The sequence below is a fragment of the Phyllobates terribilis genome, unplaced genomic scaffold, assembly GCF_046119375.1.
Source record: "Phyllobates terribilis strain yellow unplaced genomic scaffold, ASM4611937v1 Scaffold_1__5_contigs__length_1240528914, whole genome shotgun sequence".
Classification (NCBI taxonomy): domain Eukaryota; kingdom Metazoa; phylum Chordata; class Amphibia; order Anura; family Dendrobatidae; genus Phyllobates; species Phyllobates terribilis.
The window spans coordinates 617,806,421-617,827,979 of NW_027362761.1; the positions used below are offsets into that span (position 1 = coordinate 617,806,421).

General features: G+C 48.2%; 1 protein-coding gene across 1 annotated transcript in view; it reads right to left on the reverse strand.

The window, feature by feature from the left end:
- LOC141153895 (C4b-binding protein alpha chain-like) overlaps nucleotides 1-21,559 on the reverse strand; it is a 94,725-nt gene that overhangs the window by 20,770 nt on the left and 52,396 nt on the right. Inside the window, exon 5 of the mRNA XM_073639187.1 lies at nucleotides 12,272-12,451. Within this exon, the coding sequence (XP_073495288.1) occupies nucleotides 12,272-12,451 (180 nt within the window). The remainder of the gene's footprint in view (nucleotides 1-12,271; nucleotides 12,452-21,559) is intronic.

Below are 21,559 nucleotides of genomic sequence, written 5' to 3' on the forward strand. Positions count from 1 at the left end.
GGCACCAGTGACTCGGCATCCCACAGTTTTACCAGGGAACAGTCCTTTATGCGCAGCTTTGAAGGAGCTAGCCGTACCCCACTGCTGCGGGAGGACCAAATTGAAGCCGTTGTGTGATGGATGGCAGCTAACGCATCGACTTCAATTAGTTCCAGATCCTCTCAGGTCCTGAGCACTGAAGAGCACCCATCTGTCTATTCACCACCTGCCAAATTGCCCAGGCAGTCAGAGAGCCCTGGACAGGAGCCATCTCTACTTCTGTTCTCTGAATCTCTTGGCTTGAAAAGAGGGGGCCAGCCACGCAGAATTCAAGAATTTGAAGAAGAGGTAGTATGCAGTGATGCGCAACCGTTTTGTCTCTCTGAATCTGAAGAGGCGGGTGGGCCAGTGCCTATGGTCAGCAGCACACCTCAGTACGCATCTGATGATGAGACTCAGGTGCCACTTTCTGGTGCGTACTGTGCTGTCGAGACTACCAAGGAGAAGCGTTATTTGAAGAGGGTGGTGTAGATGATGAGGTACTTGACTCATCATGGCGTGAGGGACAGGAAGGTGGTGGGAGCAGCTCTGAGGAAGAGATTCTCCGAACGACCCAAAAAGGAGGGAGAGGGAGGGGGCAGACATGGTTACTTGTAGCCTCCACTTCGGCACCCATTAGGAGCATGGCTCTTCCAAAATCCAAAGCGGGCGCTCCCAAGACTTGCAGTGCCTGGTCCTTTTTTGACACAGTTGCAGATGACATTGCAGATGAGGGAAAAGTGTCAGCAACCTCAATACCACAAATATGTGGAAACATGTGCGGACCAAGGATGTGGTGGAGTTACAAAAACACACTGAAGACCTAGGCCAACCTACAGCGCCACCTACCACCTCTTCAGCTCGTGTTGTAGCCTCTTCCTCCAGCTCACACACAGCTGGTTCGGCTTCCTCACAGGATCGCCATGGAAGAATCTCTGGCACTGTTGTACAGAGACACAGTGTAATTCCACCCATAGCACCACTTTCCCTGTCATCCTCACACTCCCTGGCCAGTCTACAGCCATTGTTAGCACAGGCATGGGAGAAAAGGCGCCCATACTCGGCAAACCACCCCCGAGCACAGGCTCTGAATGCTGGCATTGCTAAACTACTGGCCCTTGAGATGCTATCATTCGGGCTGGTGGAGACTGACAACTTCCGTAACTTTATGGCATTGGCAGTCCCACAATACACCATGCCCAGCCGCTTTTATTTCAGCAGGCAAGCCGTCCCTGCCCTGCAACAGCATGTGGAGGGAAAAATTAATCATGCGCTACAAAACGCCGTCAGTAGCAAGGTCCACCTGACCACCGATGCGTGGACCAGTAAGCATGGACAGGGACGATACCTTTCCCTCACTGCCCATTGGGTAAATGTTGTGGAGCCGGGTACAGATCTGCAGGAATCCAGTCTGTACACATTGACTCCTCCTCATATTCCAGTTCCTCTGAATCAGCGCTGCAGGAGCCGTCACGGTCTACCTCCACATCGACCCATGAACGGTTACCTGTTATGATGACCGATATGAGCACAGCCGTGGCCAAATGTCAACAGGCCGTATTAAAATTAATTTCTTTTGGGAATCGAAGCCACACAGCGCAGGAGCTCTGGAATGCCATCAAGCAGCAGAGCGACGTGTGGTTTGTGCCAGCGAATCTCCAGCCAGGCATGGTAGTGTGTGACAATGGCCGAAATCTGGTGGCAGCTCTGGGCCTAGGCAACCTCACTCACATCCCATGTCTGGCACATGTGCTCAACTTGGTCGTGCAGAGCTTTTTGAGTGACTATCTGGATCTTGATGCACTGCTTCACAAGGTCCGCATAGAGTGCGCTCACTTGCGGCGTTCCAGCAACACAAGATCACACATTGCAGCTCTGCAGCGCCGATTACGTCTTCCGGAACATCGCATCATATGTGACCTACCCACCAGGTGGAATTCAACGTTACATATGTTGGAGAGGTTGTGTGAGCAGCAGGCAGCAGTAATGGAGTACCAGCTGCAGCAGGCGCAAACAAGTCGCAGTTCACACTTCACCACCACTGAGTGGGCCTCTATGAAGGACATTTGCCACGTTTTGCGTGCCTTCGATTATTCCATGGCGAGTGCAGATGATGCACTAGTCAGCATGACTAACCCCCTTATCTGCCTGCTTGAAAAAACACTGCAAGCACTAAGGGACGAGATTTTGGAAGAGGTGGAGGATGAGGAGTCACACATGCCATCTGCTTCTCTACAGTCTGCGCAACATGATTCCTCACAAAGGCCTAGGCAGGGGACACTTTGTGAGGAGGATGAGGAGGAGTCAATGGAGGAGGAAGACATCTGTCCAGAGGAGGGAGGTACACAATGCTCTAGTAGTCTGTATCTACACAATCACAGACGGCTCCAGTCAGCAGGAGGCAACGTTTCCGTCAGATGGTGACAGACTACATGTCTTGCCCTCTCAATGTACTCCCAGACAGCTCTTCTCCCTTCAAGTTTTGGGTCTGTAAGCTGGATACATGGCCAGAGCTTAGCCAGTATGCATTGGAGGTGCTAGCTTGCCCTGCTGCTAGTGTATTATCTGAACGCGTCTTTAGTGCCGCAGGTGGTGTACTAACAGACCGTCGCATGCAACTATCCTCCGATAACGTTGACCGGCTTACTTTTCTGAAAATGAACAAGGCCTAGATCTCGCATGAATTTGCCAGCCCTCAGAATAAATAATTGGTTGGCAACAGCATCCAGGTCTCCTGTTGTGTTCATGTTTCTACCACCCGAAACTGTAATCCCTGAGCTCCAACACCGCCAGTTGCTGCTCAGAAGTGCCGTCTGCACAGTCAACGCTTGCTCCAGTGTTATTGGGGTTCAGTAATGTCAGCTGATCCCCAGCTGTGTGTCCGGAAAATTCTCCTGCTCTGTCCACATTCACACTACTACAGATTTTAAAGTTGCTGCAAATACACCTCTGGCTCCTCTGTTTTCAGTATTATCCCTGAGCTCCAACACCGCCGGTTGGCGCTCCGAAGTGCCGTATGCACAGTCAACACTTGCTGCCATGTTATTGGGGTTCAGTAACGTCAGCTGATCCGCAGCTGTGTGTCCGGCAAATTCTCCTGCTCTGGCCACAACCACTGTACTACTGATTTAAAACTTGCTCCAATTACACCTCTGGCTCCTCTGTTTTCAGTATTCGCCCTGAGCTCCAACACCGCCAGTTGGCACTCAGAAGTGCTGTCTGCACAGTCAATGCTTGCTCCAGTGTTATTGGGGTTCAGTAACGTCAGCTGTTCCCCTGCTGTGCGTATGGCAATTTCTCCTGCTCTGTCCACATTCACACTACTACAGATTTTAAAGTTTCTCCAATTACACCTCTGGCTCCTTTGTTTTCAGTATTATCCCTGAGCTCCAACACCTCAAGTTGGCACTCAGAAGTGCTGTCTGCACAGTCAATGCTTGCTCCAGTGTTATTGGGGTTCAGTAACGTCAGCTGATCCCCAGCTGTGTGTCCGGCAAATTCTCCTGCTCTGTCCACATCCACTGTACTACTGATTTAAAACTTTCTCCAATTACACCTCTGGCTCCTCTGTTTTTAGTATTTACCCTGGGCTCCAATACCGCTAGTTGCTGCTCAGAAGTGCCGTCTGCACAGTCAACGCTTGTCCCAGTGTTATTGGGGTTCAGTAACGTCAGCTGATCCCCAGCTGTGTGTCCGGCAAATTCTCCTGCTTTGTCCACATCCACTGTACTACTGATTTAAAACTTGCTCCACTTATACCTCTGGCTCCTCTGTTTTTAGTATTTACTCTGGGCTCCAATACTGCTAGTTGCTGCTCAGAAGTGCCGTCTGCACAGTCAACACTTGCTCTAGTGTTATTGGGGTTCAGTAACGTCAGCTGGTCCCCAGCTGTGTGTCCGGCAAATTCTCCTGCTCTGTCCACATCCACTGTACTACGGATTTAAAACTTGCTCCAATTACACCTCTGGCTGCTCTGTTTTTAGTATTTACCCTGGGCTCCAATACCGCTAGTTGCTGCTGAGAAGTGCCGTCTGCACAGTCAACGCTTGCTCCAGTGTTATTGGGGTTCAATAACGTCAGCTGATCCCCAGCTGTGTGTCCAGCAAATTTTCCTCCTCTGTCCACATTCACACTACTACAGATTTTAAAGTTGCTCCAATTACGCATCTGGCTCCACTCTGTTTTTATTATTTACCCTGGGTTCCAGCACCGCCAGCTGTTTCCCAGCAGTGTCTTTGGCACGGGTACTCCCTCCTGCCCAGCCTGGTTCCAGCACGCCAGCTGTTTCCGGGTAGTGTCAACGTCACTTTGCCTCCAATGCGTTGTCCTGTCATGTTGCGGTCGGGTTAGCCGACTCTATGGTGCCTGCAGTTTAGGTGACTCCTATGTGGGTTGCAGGATCTGCCAATGAAGACTGGTTCCTTAATGCCAAGATGACAAGCACCCCCTGTAGGACTGTGGGTTTCGGTAACTGCGGCCGGCTCGCGGCCTTGCAACTTTTTTTTACATGGGTTCCTTCTGCTACCCATCCGGGTTCCAGTACCGTCAGCTGGTTCTCGACAGTGCTTTTGGCTTAGGTGCCTCCTTCTCGGTATCCATGTTCCACCAACGTCTGCTGGTCCTTGGTAGTGCTTTCTGGCACAGGTACCTCCTGCTTAGTAACCGAGTTCCAGTGCCGTCAGCAGGTCCTTGGTAGTTCCATTGGCTCTTGTACCTTCTGCTACCCATCCGGGTTCCAGTACCGTCAGCTGGTTCTTGGCAGTGTCTTTGGCACGGGTACTCCCTCCTGCCCAGCCTGGTTCCAGCACGCCAGCTGTTTCCGGGTAGTGTCAATGTCACTTTGCCTCCAATGCGTTGTCCTGTCGTGTTGCGGTCCGGTTAGCCGACTCTATGGTGCCTGCAGTTTAGGTGACTCCTATGTGGGCTGCAGGATCTGGCAATGAAGGCTGGTTCCATAGTGCCAATAAGACAAGCACCCCCTGTAGGACTGTGGGTTTCGGTAACTGCGGCCGGCTGGGGGCCTTGCAACTTTTTTTTACATGGGTACCTTCTGCTACCCATCCGGGTTCCAGTACCGTCAGCTGGTTCTCGGCAGTGCCTTTGGCTTAGGGGCCTCCTTCTCGGTATCCAAGTTCCAGCAATGTCTGCTGGTCCTTGGTAGTGCTTTCTGGCACAGGTACCTCCTGCTTTGTAACCGAGTTCCAGTACCGTCAGCTGGTCCTCGGTAGTTCCATTGGTTCTTGTACCTTCTTCTACCCATCCGGGTTCCAGTACCATCAGCTGGTTCTCGGCAGTTCCTCAGCCTTCTTGTACCTTCTCCTACATTTCCAAGTTCAAGCATTTTGAAATGGTTCTTGTTAATCACTCTGGATCTCCCTGACGAGGACCCTGAAGATGAGGACCCTGAAGACCACCCCGAAGAAGACGAGGACCCTGAAGACGAGGACCCTGAAGACCAACCCGAAGAAGACGAGGACCCCGAAGACGACGACCCTGAAGACCACCCCGAAGACGAGGACCCCGAAGACGAGGACCCTGAAGGCCACCCCGATGAAGACAAGGACCCCGAAGACGAGGACCTGAAGACCACCCCGAAGAAGACGAGGACCCCGAAGATGACGACCCTGAAGACGACGACCCTGAAGACCACCCTGAAGAAAACAAGCACCCCGAAGACGACGACCCTGAAGACCACCCCGAAGAAGACGAGGACCCTGAAGACGACAACCCTTAAGACGACGACCCTGAAGACCACCCCGAAGAAGACGAGGACACTGAAGACGACGACCCTGAACACGAGGACCCTGAAGACAACCCCGAAGAAGACGAGGACCCCGAAGACGACGACCTTGAAGACGACGACCCTGAAGACCACCCCGAAGAAGACGAGGACCCTGAAGACGACAACCCTTAAGACGACGACCCTGAAGACCACCCCGAAGAAGACGAGGACACTGAAGACGACGACCCTGAACACGAGGACCCTGAAGACAACCCCGAAGAAGACGAGGACCCCGAAGACGACGACCTTGAAGACGACGACCCTGAAGACCACCCCGAAGAAGACCAAGAAGATGACCTTGAAGAAGTTGACCAAGAGGACAAAGAGCAAGAAGACAACCACCAAGATACAGTAGAACAAGAGACAGAAAACCAAGAAGCAGAAGTACAAGAAGCTGCAGAACAAAAAGCGGAAGAACATTAAGCATAAGACTAAAAATCAGAGCAAAAGATATTATCTAAATTGTAAGCAGAAGATGACTAAGCAGTGTATTGGGGTGAGTCCGTTCCTCCTCGTGGTGCCCCTGGAAAAGACCTGCTGGTGCAGGCCAAACTGAACGCGGACAAATCCTGTTGTAAATATTTTGTGATGGGCAGAACGAAAGGTGTAATGTTCAAACTTTTTTAGATAACAACTACAGGAATGCCAGTCACAAATAAGAATATGATGAAGAAGTAGAATATGAAGAATAATAATAGTTGAATAAGAAGAATATGAAGAATGTAAAAAAAAAAGAATAATATGAAGAAGGTGAAGAAGAAGATGAAGAAGGTGAAGAAGAAGTTGATGAAAAACATGCTGATGCTGAGGATGATGAAGGAGAAAGTGTGGGAGAAGTAAAAAAGAAGGTGAAGAGCATGGAAGTAGTGAAACATAAATATCTGACAAAATATAAAAATACTTAACATAGTCAATATTTCCGTAACTCAGAACGTCTTAAAAAAAATATTAATTCCTGCTATTCCATTTGATTGGGCTAAACCTCTATGCCTTTATTGTCTCCCCCACCTCCCCCAATACATTCTACATTATTCTTAGTTGTTTTCCTTCATGTAGAATTAACCTACAAGGAAAGAAAGGGTTTATTTTTATTCCGATATTTGTGTCCCATTGACTTGCATTGGGTTCCGGTATCGGAATCGGCGATATCCGATACTTTTTGGGTATCGGTCCGATCCAATCCGATCCGATATTTCCCGATATCGGAAGGTATCGCTCAACACTAGTGCTGACCTTTTCTGACATTTTCTGCATATCTGCATCATGACACCATTTGAGGACCGTGGAGTCATCGTTCAGACCACATATTGCACACAGCAACGTAGCAGTATATATTATATAGAAATGTGATATTAAAGGGTTATTTCCACAATGGTAATATTTTTTACACAGCGCAGTATCAGCATGACTCATTAATGTATAGTACTAGTCCAACATGAAGTTTTCTTGTACCTTTGTGTCTTTTTTCATCTTTTTCTGCTCCTCTGTGCCTCCAGCTTCACAGTGCTGAATAAAACTACGCTCCCCAGCAGCACCCTGCTTCTCCTCAGTGTTGCAGGCCCCTCTCTGATCTCCCTCAAAGGGAAATTTGCAGACGAACTGACTCCGATATGAACTATGAAATATTATGAGTTCCATACGTCCGACAGTAACGGGACCTATATGTGTAGTGACCAAATCAGTCCAGGAATGTATAGGTAGTTTTCCAGGGCTGTAGGCAAAATCAGGGAGCTGTAGCGCAAAAACACCAGAATAGCAGACTGCAGCTATGTGATGTGTGGTCTCTAAATAAAGATAAAATCATAAGAGAAAAAATGGCGTAGTTTGCAAGCTTCTGCGATCAACGAGCGATGAGTTATTGCAAAAGTTAGCGTTTCTAATAAAAATGTACAGGCTGGAGACCGGCCCACATGATGTCACCACAGGGGGCATGTGGCCAGATCTTCCCTTAGGTATAAGAGAATCCATGGACAGTACAGAAGGACTCATTGACAGGGGGGAATAAGAATTATAAGCAACGGGTCCTGTTCACTAACAGCATAATCCGAGAGAAGAGCCCCTCCTCCAAATATATTGAATCGTCTCCGTGATCGTATAGTGTAAGTTGTCTTCTTTTTACACTGTTTATTTTATGTAACTGCGTATGTATTTTAATGTCTCCTTTGTAACATCCTTGTATATATTTTTCCTAAACAAAGCCTCCCTTTTGGATTAAATATAAAATTTAATAGTTCTGTTTCTTTTGTTCTGTAATCGTTTTCTTCCTCGAAGCCATATACACTACCAAAATGCAGGCGTCCGGCCAGGCCTGTATTATATTTCAAACTTGGCCAGTGGTGGCAGAGAATAATAATAATTGGGCTATCGTGAAGCTGACAATGACCGTACGAAGGGCGTTAAACATGGATTCCAGGCTTTGGAATCCCCAAGGTGTGGCACCATATGCTCACTGGTCGCTTGCCAATATCCATGTAGAGAGTAGTCTGGATCACGTGCTCGCGACTACAGATGAAATATGGACAGTGTGACGGCACGGTGAGATATTGCGTGATCTCCCCGGTGTCGTCTCGTCTGTGTGTTGGAATTCCTGACAAATTGGTGGCAAGCGGTGGGATATTACAGAACATCAGTGCCTGGATTGAGCAATCATTCCTGTCACTGAAAACTTGCACGGTTCTTGCGAGAATTCTGTGCAGAGTTTTAAGAAATCAGACTCAGTGTTTTAATATTTTTTTTATCTGGGACATTACCATATGTGTAGCAGTTGCATCTCCTCCCTTCTCTTGTTTTTCTGTTGTATCTTTTATTTGGTAATAATGGCTACACGTGGAGAGCCATGGGATAACCAGCAGTCAGAGGACACTATCACTGCCCTCTGTGAGCTGAGGCAGATTGACCCAATGGTCAAAACCAAGGCCCAAATGATTGCTGAACTGCTGCAAGGTGATGCAGAGCCTGTCCTACAGCAGAGTGCTGATGATGGGGCAGCCAGCCAAGGCCTGAATGGCGCTGCTGCAGGGGTCCCATCTGTGATTGCCAGCCATACCCGCAGACAGGGTAGTGTGGAACCCCACCTGCAGATGGCCTTGGAACAGCTTGCCGCAGATGATCATGACGGATGACTGCAGCTGATCCTGAAGTTCCAGGAGCAAGCAGAGCACCAGGCGCAAGCTGACCGAGAGGCTGCTGAGTGCCATGCACAAGCTGACCAAAAGGCTGCTGAGCGCCAGGCCCGAGCTGACCGGGAGGAGCGCCAGGCACAAGATGACAGACAACACCAGCTGGAGCTAGCCCGGATTCGAAAGGAGTCATCCTCCATACAGACCAGTGAGTCCAACAGTGCCAACTGCTTTAAACCCCATCCTGAGCATTTCCCTGTGATGGAAAAGGATGAGGACTTGGACACATTTCTGCGAGGCTTCGAAAAGGCCTGCAGGCAGTATCAGCTGCCCACTGACCAGTGGGCAAGGTACTTAACTCCAGGGCTCAGAGGAAAAGCCCTGGAGGTGTTTGCTTCTCTCCCTCAAGAACAAGATGGAGACTATGAGGCCGTCAAGCAGGCCCTGATAAGAAAGTACCAGCTGACTCCGGAGGTTTACTGGAAAAGGTTCAGAGCCCTCCAAAGTTGACCCCATGATAGCTACAGTGATTTGGTGGATGGGCTCAGAACCAACTTGAACAGTGGGTCCAAGGATTGTACATTACCACCTTCGAGGACCTGAAGGATCTGATGGTGAAGGACCAGTTTCTTTATCTTTGTCCTGTGGAGGTGAGACAGGTTGTGCTTGACCGGGAGCCAAATTAAGCAGCCAAAGCAGCCCAGATCACAGATGCCTATGAGGCCAACCACACACCAGAGGTGCAGAAGTCAGCCACCGCCAGCTGTAAAGGGGGTAAGCCTACAACCACCCCCAGTGTCCCAGCCAGCCGGCCCTCAGTGGGTTCTGCCCCTTCTTCCAGCACCTGGACTGCATTTGACTCCCGTAAGTGCTAAACTTGTGACCAAACGGGTCACCTTACCTTGTCTGCCCGGAGAGGCAGAAGATGAACCCCACACCTGAGGCCCCAGGGTCTACTGCAGCCATTCTTTTTGTGAGTGGGGCGGTTGGCCGGGCCTGGGAGAACTTACAACCCATTACAGTGGGAAACAAACTCACTGTCAGCCTTAAAGACACTGGCGCAGAATGCACCCTGATCTGCCCTGAGTTTGTGTTACCAGAGGAACTCATTCCTGGGAAGACCCTGACTGTCACCGGGTTTGTGGGTGTTCGCCGTCCCATACCGATGACACGAATTTTCCTGGACTGCGGTGCAGGGAGGGGGTTAAGGGAAGTGGGGGTGTCGGAAAATCTCCCCACTAATGTGCTATTGGGAACTGATCTGGGACGCTTGGTTGCCCGATACATCCCTGACAACCCTCCCAGATCTGATATGTCATTTAATGCCGCTGTCAAAAATGTTAAGGTGATGTCTAATAAAAGTGTGTGTTGTGGTAAAGGGGAACTCAGCCACCTCACCCCGCGGGGTGATGCTGCTGAGGATCCCCTAAAGCGAGCCAGTATAAGTGCTAGGGGCTAGGGGAGCAGGCACGGACACCAGGAAGCAGGTCGTCTCGTGCAGGTGACCAGTGTAACGCCAGATGGTAACATGGTCGGTGGTAGCTGCCCCTAGGCTAGCACGGCTCCTGAGGTGATGTAGAAGGATGGGGAGAAACACAGGGATCATAGGAAAAGTGGTCCCGTGCCGACGACCAGTGTCACAACGGACTGTGACATGGCCGGTCACAGCTCCCCTCTTGGGAGCACAGCTCCCAAGGTAAAAATGATGACAGGTAAAAAGGCAGGCCACATAACCAGGCAAGGTAACAGGAAAGTGTATCCCCCTGTCTGTCAGGAGTATAGGAGGAAGGTACCCATAGCCTGTCAGACGTGCGGAGAAAATGTATCCCAAATCGGTCAGGGTGACCGGAAAGCTGGACCCTCAGGTTGGTGGGCAAGTGAATCTGCAGCTTGTCAGATCCGCAGGAAGGGTGGGCCAGGAGAGTGGCTTAAAGGGGCGATCTTTAAATCACCCCTTACGCCACCTCAAAGAGGGGGAGATGTCAGGAAAATATTAATGTCAGGGACATATTAACAGAATATTAGCCCCTTCTGCCATGCCCTCTCCTGTAGTGTTTGTCCAGAGATAACAATTATATAGTGTCTTACTGCAAATTATCACCACTTGTCAGCACCGAGCTGTCCCATTCTGCTCAGCGCAAAAGCCCCAATTAGCATACACCTGAGAAATAGCTTATGCAAACAAGGCCTGCCAAGGAGTGTCATAACTTTGTTAGGAAGCAAGCATCTTGTCTCTGAAAGACACAGGAGGTAATTAAAATGCTGGCTGCACTAATATGTGTATAACCGTGAGGCTGCTTCCCGAGCCTCAAAGGGAAATTTGCAGACAAACTGAGTCTGATATGAACTATGAAATATTATGAGTTCCATATGTCCGACAGTAACGGGACCCATATGTGTAGTGACCAAATCAGCCCAGGAATGTATAGGTAGTTTTCCAGGGCTGTAGGCAAAATCAGGGAGCTGTAGCGCAAAAACACCAGAATGGCAGACTGCAGCTATGTGATGTGTGGTCTCTAAATAAAGATAAAATCATAAGGGAAAAAATGGTGTAGTTTGCACGCTTCTGCGATCAACGAGTAATGAGTTATTGCAAAAGTTAGCGTTTTTAATAAAAATATACAGGATGGAGACCGGTCCACATGATGTCACCACAGGGGGCGTGTGGCCAGATCTCCCCTTAGGGGAGTACAGAAGCACTCATTGACAGGGGGAATAAGAATTATAAGCAACGGGTCCTGTTCAATAACAGCATAATCCAACTGGAGAACCCCTCCCACACCTACATTGAATCGTTTCCGTGATTGTATAGTGTAAGTTGTCTTCTTTTTACCCTGTTTATTTTATGTAACTGCTTATGTATTTTAATGTCTCCTTTGTAACATCCTTGTATATATTTTTCCTAAACACTGCCTCCCATAGTAGTCTGGATCTCGTGCTCGCGACTACAGACGAAATATGGACAGCGTGACGGCACGATGAGATATTGCGTGATCTCCCCGGTGTCGTCTCGCCTGTGTGTTGGAATTTCTGACACTTTATATAAACTCCACATTTTATGGATGGTTAATTGGGATCTTCAGAGTATGATCGTGCACTCATCTGCATGAATAGTGCAGATGAATACAAAAATCCTGAGCTTTGCTACAACCTGGCAGGAGCAAGCAAGCCAGGGGGCACTCACCTATACACTGGGCATCATTAATCCACTGGTCCTTATTCTGCTCAGTGACATCTAATCCTCTCATACAATGGACGGCGCTGCATTATCCGCTCTACGTCTGGAACAGTCGATTGTCGTCCACGATCACGTATTACATCTATGTATAGGATACATACAGCAGGCACTCACCTATACACTGCAGATTATTATCCCACTTGTCCTTCTTCTGTCCGGTCACACATGTAATCCTCTCATACAATGGTCGGTATCCAGCTTTACATTGCACGGATACAGTTTCCCACAGATTATAATAAGGTTTCTCTCCAGATATCGTGAACATGTTGGTATTTTTCGGCTTCTTACACTGAGCTGTGGGATAAAAGTGATAAGTATTAGTATAATTACACAGATCTGACCCCACAACATGCAGATAAGATCCAGACCCCAGTATTCATCTGTCCGGACCGTATATCCCACTTGTATCACATGTATAGTTGGCACACTGTGCTTGACCCAATAGTGACAGAGACAATTCAGCCCTTCCTATATTCCAATCATTTTATTAAAGTTTAATAAACTGTTAGAAGGGAAAGGGGTGCAGGTACGGGAAGGAAAGAAAGTTGATCTTTATTGGGTAAACTTAGGGAAAATGAAAGAAGGGAAAAGAGGAAGGAACGGAGAATAATTGCAATATTGTAATAATATTAACAGTGGATAAAATATTAAATTAGAAATATACTTATAGGGTTTAACATTTTTGTGAACATAAATTTAAAGTGAAATCACAAAACTTTACAGAGGAGAATATGAAAGTATTAGAAACAAATATACTGTAATATTAGACATAAAATATTAAGAATCAAACTTAATATTAGTCAGTAACAATTTCATAAAGTTATCAAACTCTTAAACAAAACTTAGCTAATTAGAGGAAAAGTTAATCGAGGGTCCCCATGTCTTCTAGTACTTTGGATAGTAATTGTTTGATATGGCGTGGCTCCTCTCGTAAGAATTATGAAGAGTTATTTTGTCTACAATATCTTCAATGGTGGCAATGGATGTTTTTTTCCAATTTGCTTATGGCATTTTTAGATACTAGAAAAACGTGAATTAATATAGGTCTCAAAGATGGATTTACCACATCCAAATCTAAAGATAGCAAAGCCATTTGGGGAAGTAAAATAATGTTCTGTCTTGTTATTTGATTGATAAGTGATGATATTTCTTTCCAAAAATGTTGACATTCCCATAGAATGGGTAATAAATCTCCCTTGAGCCCGCAATCCCTCCAACAAAGAGGAGATTGGTTTGGGAAAGTCTTTGCTAGTGTACTTGGAGTAAAATACCATCTAGAGACGGTTTTGTAAAAGGCCTTGTGTCAGGAGGCGCAGATGTTCGATGAGTTGGTGGATTTTAAGCTCGCTTGCCATCGCTCAGGAGAAAAGGTTTTCTTCAAATCTCATTCCCAGTTTCACATAAAGTGAGTTTTTCCACAAGAGGTATCTTGGTTCATGCAATCATATATATTTTTGGTGCTCCATAACAAGTTACTGTTTGAATTGCAAAGAAGTAATCTAATGGGTTCAGTTGCTAGAGTTTTTAGTTTTAAGAGGTAACGTTTCTCCTTATGGAGAGTGACACACCAGATCTGGCACGTCAAGGTAAGGAGGCTTATTCGACATGCAATGCTCCTCTGGGAAATTTAATAAGCAAATTGCCTCTTCAGAGAAAAAGAGGATTTGTACTCTATAGCGCCACCTATTGGAAGCAGCAAATTGAGATTCTGATTTGGCTTTTTTCCTAAGTCATATTGCATGACTCGTTAAAGGGTTGATTGTGACTTGTAGGATTGCTGCTTTCAATACTCCTCCAAACCTTGGGCTATGTTCACACGTTGCATTTTTGATGCGTTTTTGCACTTTTGTATTGCTTTCAACAGTGACAAATGCATTCACCAGGAAATATCATTTTAACATTTTACAACCTTATCTGGCCATGTGGTGTGTGACACATCATCAGACACATGCACACAGTGCTGAAAAGACATGGGAACAGCATGGGGAAGACCTCGGGAAGCATCTCTGACTTCCAGGTCACTGCCTAAAAGTGTGCCCATCATAAGTGATCCTTGACGCATGCGAAGATGCCTCCCGCCATGCACCTGTCGTTGCAGACTTGCAACAATCACCGTCCACGTCCTTGTCCCACTGCAGCGTTCAGTTGTCCCTCCCTACCCCATTCCTTGGAATGCAAGCGCAAGTATGCAGCCAGCCAGCCTCCCACCCACCCACAGGCTGCAATACTATACTGCCAAATTTTTGACAGCTGCTTGCACTAGAAATGTGGTCTTTTAGGCTCGTGGAGGCGGAAGCTTTTCACAACCTCATGCCGGCGGCAGCCGGGTGTCCATACTCTGTTCCCAGCCGCCACTATATTTCCCGGTATCACCTCCGCATTCCACAAGCACGGGTCCCACAACATTACCCATGCCCTCACCAGTGCACTTACTGGGAATGACCGCCTAACCACAAACACGTGGACAGGTGAAGTTTGCCAGGAACGGTACGTAGCCAGTACATAACTTTTTTTTGCTAAGAGTAGTATTTAACTCTGTGAAAGGACTGGCATAGTGGGAAACCGTATCTACCCTGTGTGTCATTTCTCCCAGGAAGTCCTGTAACTGAGCTTGTTGCAGAAGCAATGGCAGCCCGTCCAACATCAACTCGCACTTGTCAGTGGTGCTTTGACACACACATATCTTTCTTTGCGCATTTAATTTCTTGAATAGAGTTGGACAATGGCCTGATCTGTAATGCGTTTTGAGAAATAACATGCATAAGCATGGCCGATCCACATTAAAAAAGCAGCCATAGAGTGTCCGGGAACCTTCCCCCACACTTTTCTTAGCCAGGGCTGTTTTTCGACAGGGTTGGACGGGCCCACCAGAGAACCGGAGACTCCTCCTGCGGGCCCTGGCTTCTCCCTCAGGAGAATTCATAGTGCCGAGGTGAGGCCATGATTTTGATAGAGGCCACCATCTGCTTAGTTTTCTGTTACTTGGAATGCAAGTGCAAGTATGCAGCCAGCCACCCACCCACTCACAGGCCGCAACACTAAACTGCCAGATTTCTGGGCAGCTCTTTGCACTTGAAATATGTCCTTTTAGGCTCGTGGAAGTGGAAGCTTTTCACAACCTCATGCCGGTGGTGGCCGGGTGTCCATACTCGGTCCCCAGCCAGCACTATATTTCCCGGTATCGCCTCCGTCTTCCACAGGCACGGGTCCCACAACATTACCCGTGCCCTCCCCAGTGCACTTACTGGGAATGACCGCCTAACCACAAACATGTGGACAGGGACGGTACGGAGCCAGTCCACAACTTTTATTCCTAAGAGTTGTATTTAGCTCGGTGAAAGGACTGGCATAGAGGGAAACCATATCTGCGTGTCATTTCTCCCAGGAAGTCCTCTAAAGCTGCTTGCACTTGAAATGTGATCTGAACATTACTGCTGGTACTTTTCTGTGGGAATTTGCTTGCCTCCTACCAGCCTGGAACATTTACAGCAAACTATGGTGCGACGCCAAGGTATTAGCACTGCCCCCAGTACCAGTAGCGAAGCCATCCCCAATTTCCTTCTCAGGAATTTTATTTGGTAGACTGAGTGGCTGCCCAAATACATTTTCTCACAAAGGAGCTGAAGATAAAGTGGCAGTAGGTGCAAGTTTCTCCAGCCTGCTAGATATTAGAGGCTGAACGGGAGCACATTGGATCAGTGGTTAGCACTGAAGCCTTGCAGTGCTGGGATCCTGGGTTCAAATCCCAGCAAGGACAACATCGGCAAGGACTTTGTATGTTCTCCCCGTGTTTGTGTGTGTTTCCTCCTCAGTAAAAAAAGCAGCCATAGAGTGTCCAGGAACCTTCCCACACACTTTTCTTTGCCACGACTGCTTCTCGGCAGGGTTGGATGGTCCAACCAGAGAATCCTCTGATGTGCCTTGGCTTGTACCTCAGGAGAATTCATGATAGCGCTAACTTTGCAGCTGCTATGGGGCTCTTGAGCGGGTGAGAAAGGTTAGCCCTCAGAATCAAATCCTCTGGTGGGCACAATGTTTTTCAATCTGAAACAGCTTCTTAGTGGGAGTAGTATTTCACCACAGCCAAATAGCTCGATGAAAGGACTGGCATAGAGGGAAACTGTATCTACCCTGGCTGTCATTTCTCCGTCACCAAGTTCCGCCCATTGTCACACACGACCATGCCTGGCTGTATGTTCAGCGGTGAGAGCCACAGATCAGGCTGCTGTGTTATAGCTTTCAACAACTCTGCTGCGCTGGGCGGTTTGTCAATTAAGCATTAAGCATGTTATCTTCAGCAGAGCTTGTTGCCGCTTGGCCAAGGCAGTGCTGCAGTGCTGTCAGCTTGTGACTGATGTGGTCATTTCGGAGATGGAGGAGAAGGTGCATGAGCTGAACAATGTGATTACATTGAGGTTAAATTGGTGACGCTGTTTTTTATACTAAAGAAAGATTCTATTGTTTTGGGTTTTTTTACGTTATTTTTTTTAAGACAAATGCATTCACCAGGAAATGTAATTTTAACATTTTACAACCTTATCTGGCAATGTGGTGTATGACACATCATCAGATGCATCCTGTTTTATTTATGATGGAGGGACTCTGAAAGTCATAAAGCCTATTTTTATAGGGACATCAAATGGCCCTTACTATTCTTAAAAGGCTAGCAATCGGCCCTAGCTATTGTTAGAGAACCATCAGCTGGCTATGCTTTGTTGTTCTCATTATTAACAAGTGGGTCTCCTATACTATTATTGCGTATCCAGTGACTGCAAGGGCTGCCAAAAATTTGGACGCAACCAATACCCCTTTGAAGAGACATAGAGGAGGGTCTCAGTAAAAAAAATTATCCCATTATAAAGGAGAGGGTCTCCTATAGTGGTAATGCCCATGCTGTGATTGCAAGGGCTGTCAAAATTTGGGAAAAACCCCACTAAGAATTTAAATACACACAGAGCAGGGCCACAGTAACAAGGTACAACATGTTCCCATTAGAAAGGAGAGGGTTGGCTATACAGTATTAGGGTATGCAGTGAGTCCAACGGCTGACCAATTTTTGGAAAAACCCCACTAAGATTTTAAAGACACATGGAGCAGGGCCACAGTAACATGTACGACATGTTCCCATTAGAAAAGAGAGAGTCTGCTATACAGTTATAGGGTATGCAGTAAGTCGCATGGCTGACCAATTTTAGGAAAAACCCCACTAAGAATTTAAAGACACATAGAGCAGGGCAACAGTAATGACAAATTCCCATTAGAAAGGAGAGTCTCCCATAGTGTTGGCCTATGCAGTGAATGCAAGGGCAGCCAAAAATTTGGAGGCACTCAAATGCCCCTTGGAAGAGACGTGGAGGAGTGCCTCATAAAAAAATGTTCCCATTAGAAAGGAGTGGGCCTCCTATACTTGTAATGCCCATGCACTAAGTGTATGGGCTGACAAGCATTTACCCCGGGGGGGGGTATACATGAACATACTGTATAAAAATTTTTTTTTACGGGCATCATAAACACCCTTTAAAAAAATTATGTGGGTGTTGCATCACGGACCACGGTCACCCTGGTGATATGGTGGTGGAGGATGAGGAGAAGTAGGAGGACATTAGCAAATATCCAAAATCAGGAAGCGTATACCCATGTGTGGGTGTGAAAAGGTGCATGAATATACACCTCCCAAGTAAAGACACTGGATTTGAGTTTATGTTACGCTGCTATCATTCGGTGGTGTTGAGAAGTCCAGCCCTTGTTCATTTTTATAAGAGTCAGCCTGTCAGCATTTTCAGTTGACAGGCGGATGCGCCTATTGGTTATAATTCCACCAGCAGCACTAAAAACCTGCTCTGATAAAACGCTGGCGGCAGGGCAGCCCAGGACCTCCAAGGCATAGAGAGCCAGGTCATTCCACGTATCCAGCTTGGATACCCAAAAATTATAAGGCACAGCAGAATCACGGAGGACGTTGGTACGGTCGGCAAGGTACTCCCTCAGGATCTTCCCAAACTTTGCACTCCTTGTGAGAGTACTCCGCGCCTCAGGGCCTGTGCAATGGGAGGGTCTGAGAAAACTTTCCCAGAACTTTGACAATGTTCTCCTGCCTCTGCTGGATTGAAGTGTGTCTCGCTCACCTGTACTCCTTGGTTGTCCAACGAAGTGTGGCCTCTGCCGCCAGTGTTTTCAGATGGGAACTTTTTAATAGTTCCGCAACAAGGGCCTTCTGGTACTGCCCCATTTTTGTACACCTGTCCGCCTCAGGAATAAGAGATAGAAATTTCTCCTTGTAGCGTGGGTCTAGAAGTGTCACTAACCAGTAATGACTCACCCAAAATTTTGAGAATGCGAGGGTCATGGGAAAGGCAGCGTAACATAAACTCAGCCATACGTGCCAGACTACTAACAGGCAAGACTTCCGTGTCCTCAACAAGAGGATGACTGACCATGCTCTCCTTCTCCTCCTCTCTGTCCTCTGGCCATCCACGCTGAACAGACAGTATGACAGCTGTACTGGTAGTTAGTGTTAAGCCACCCCCGTAGTGTTCGAGTTCGGTTCGGTTCGTCGAACACCCGTGTGTTCGCCGAACTGTTCGTCGAACTGTTCGTCGAACACCTTCGAACACCGTTAAAACCAATGGCAGGAAAACAAAAACACATAGAAAATACCTTCAAAGGTGTCCAAAAGCTGACAAACTGCTCAGAAGACACAACTAACACATGGAAAAGTGACAAGTACATATAGTCATGCGAAAAGAAAAGAGGTGGAGGAGTAAAAGGAGGGGGAGACACAGATATAGGCATGGCATGCCCTTCTAAAATCCAAAAAGTGAGAAGCCGACACGGCCAGTCCGTTCCTGCCCGTGCCACCTCTGTGTCACCGGGTTTGTGCCAGAGCCGCGGTGGGCCCTGACGGCCAGCCCCCCTATCCCAATACTGGTGACTGTCCGCCGGTGGGTCGAGGCCCCCCACGGTGGGGGGGTAGTAACATCTGCAGAAGAAAGACCATCTTCCAGCCAAACTAAGATGTCGACTTCTTTTCGTGGACAATGTGATACGATCCCATTCTTACGGACACGCCCATCGCTACAAATTCTAGATGAGGCACAAAAACAGCAGGTGCTTCAACGGATATCAAGTGCTCCTTCAAGTGGGCTCTCCATCACCTCAATTTCAACATCACAAATACTCCAGTCCTCAGAGGTGTCACCCCAATCGCACTTGCTTCCTCACAGCTCCCAAGTCTCCAGCTGCCCGTCTGAGTATGGGGTAACACAGATGGTTGAGTCTGCACAGCTGTTTACTCATACTATAGCCTGGGAAACGGAGGTCTGCTCCAGAGCTTCTGTTAATCCAGACGAGGAAATGATCTGCACTGATGCCCAGAATCTTTATAAGTCGGATCCAGGACCAGATGAAGAAGGTTCTGAGCATAATGTAGACTCTTGTTCCCAAACTGTAACTCCTGTTGGTGGAGACAATGATGAAGACGATGATGAGACTCAAATACCTGATTGGAGCGACAACTTGACTTTTCGGTCAGGGCAGGAAGAGGTTGGCTCTGAGGACGACGGGTGTGATAACACACAGGGTGATGATGACGAGGTTGGAGATCCCACTTACTGTCAACCCACAGTCAGCCAGTCGATGAGGTCAGCAGAGGAGGTGGAGGAGGATGTGACTAGCCCTGGGGATGGGAATGACTCGGTACCCGGGCATTTGCCTGGCCTTGGGGATGTTGCGGTGGTTGGGTCCCTGGTCCGTACCCTGGGGTCTCTCTTTAAAAGGGTGGATAATTGTTAATTTTATAAGAGTTCATGACGCCACCTGTGGTATCTGGTGACAAGCACCAGCGCTGCAGCAGTCCACTGAGGCCGGTGATAAGGCAGCTCGATGGTATAGCTCCCCACAGGTGGAGCTAGGTCTCAGGGCAGCGTATGCAGGGGGAATGCAGGACAGGCGAGACCCAGCTGGGTCAGAGCAAGAACGGGAACGGACACGGTAGTCACTTCAGTACCTTTTACTGGTGGAAATTCAGGCACATCCCGGAGCACTGTAGGGTGAAGGGTGCATATCAGGATCCTCCCCAATGAGCGGGTGTAGGGCCTCCTGTTTCTTGCCTCTGCGTAGTAAGTTTCTGACCTGCCTGGAGCTAGGCCTAACTTTGTCTCTGTCCTGCGCTGGCTGACCTTGTGGTAGGGCCTTCTCTTGGAGTTCACGCTCCCAGTATGCGGGGCCTAAGCGTCTCCTGGCTCTGTTACATATCAGCATCTTAGCGATCCTGGGACTTGTAGTTCTCCAGGGATTCCGGTTATGCCTTACTGGGTCATAGAGATACCGGTAAGCTCGGATCCTGTGTCCGGTAAATGCTTCGGGGTGAGCTGGTTAAGCTCCTCTGCCCCTTATGTACTAACTCGCCACTCGCCTTCGGCCTACTCGGGCCCTCACTAGGCTATACACACTAACGGCAGCTTGCCGCGCTTCACTGATCTTACGGCACCGTCACACCTTAAGCTCTCTCTGGGCTCCCTGAATCGAGCAAGCAGGAGCCTCGTGCTCCACTGCTGAACTATTAACTGCGTTCTCTAGACTAGACTGAGCTCCACTGCAGACTGACCTCTCTTAGGCTTCTCTACTGCAGGAACTCTTCAGAGGAACTGAACTGCCTAGCTCCACCTTCCCTATTTATATCCCTAATGGGCTCCCTCTGATGGTCTGAGGTGGAAGGTGGAGATGTGTGAATGTTTATGGGGGCCTCTTGTGGAGGATTCCATCAATGCACTCTTCTAGGATCTGTGATACCAAGCGCAGCGGGGCATCACAGATGCTATTGACGACGAGGTTAGGTTGCGCCTTCCTGAACAGAGACGGAGTACTGGAAGCACGTCAACAACTGCATCCTCAACCACAACTCTGCCTCTGACCACAAGTCGTAGTGGCTCTTCAGGTCACATAGGCTCTAAGCCTTGCATAGCCTGGGCATTTATTCAGATGGATAAGGATGACCCAACTCGTGTTATCTGTAATATTTGTCAGCAAAAGCTAAGTAGAGGCCAAAAAATCCATAGTTTGAGTACTTCATGCATGTACCGTCACATGGATATGAAGCATAAGTTGCAGTGGGAAGCTCACTGTGCTACAATGCGGCCTAGCCGGCTGGGCCAACCACCGTCTGCCCCATCTTGTGCATCCGCAGCCTCTTCATCCTCTGTGACTGGGGGGACAGCAGTCACACATGTTTTTGGACGCAGACCTGCCACCTCTTTACCCGCAACATCTAGTGTGATTGGCAGGTCGTCAGTTCATTGGGAAGTGGAAACACCTGCTAGTGTTGAGCGCTCTCCGACATCGAGAGCACCACCTTTGGATCAAGGCAACCTAACATGTCCGCCTGCATCTTCCTCACAGACCGGC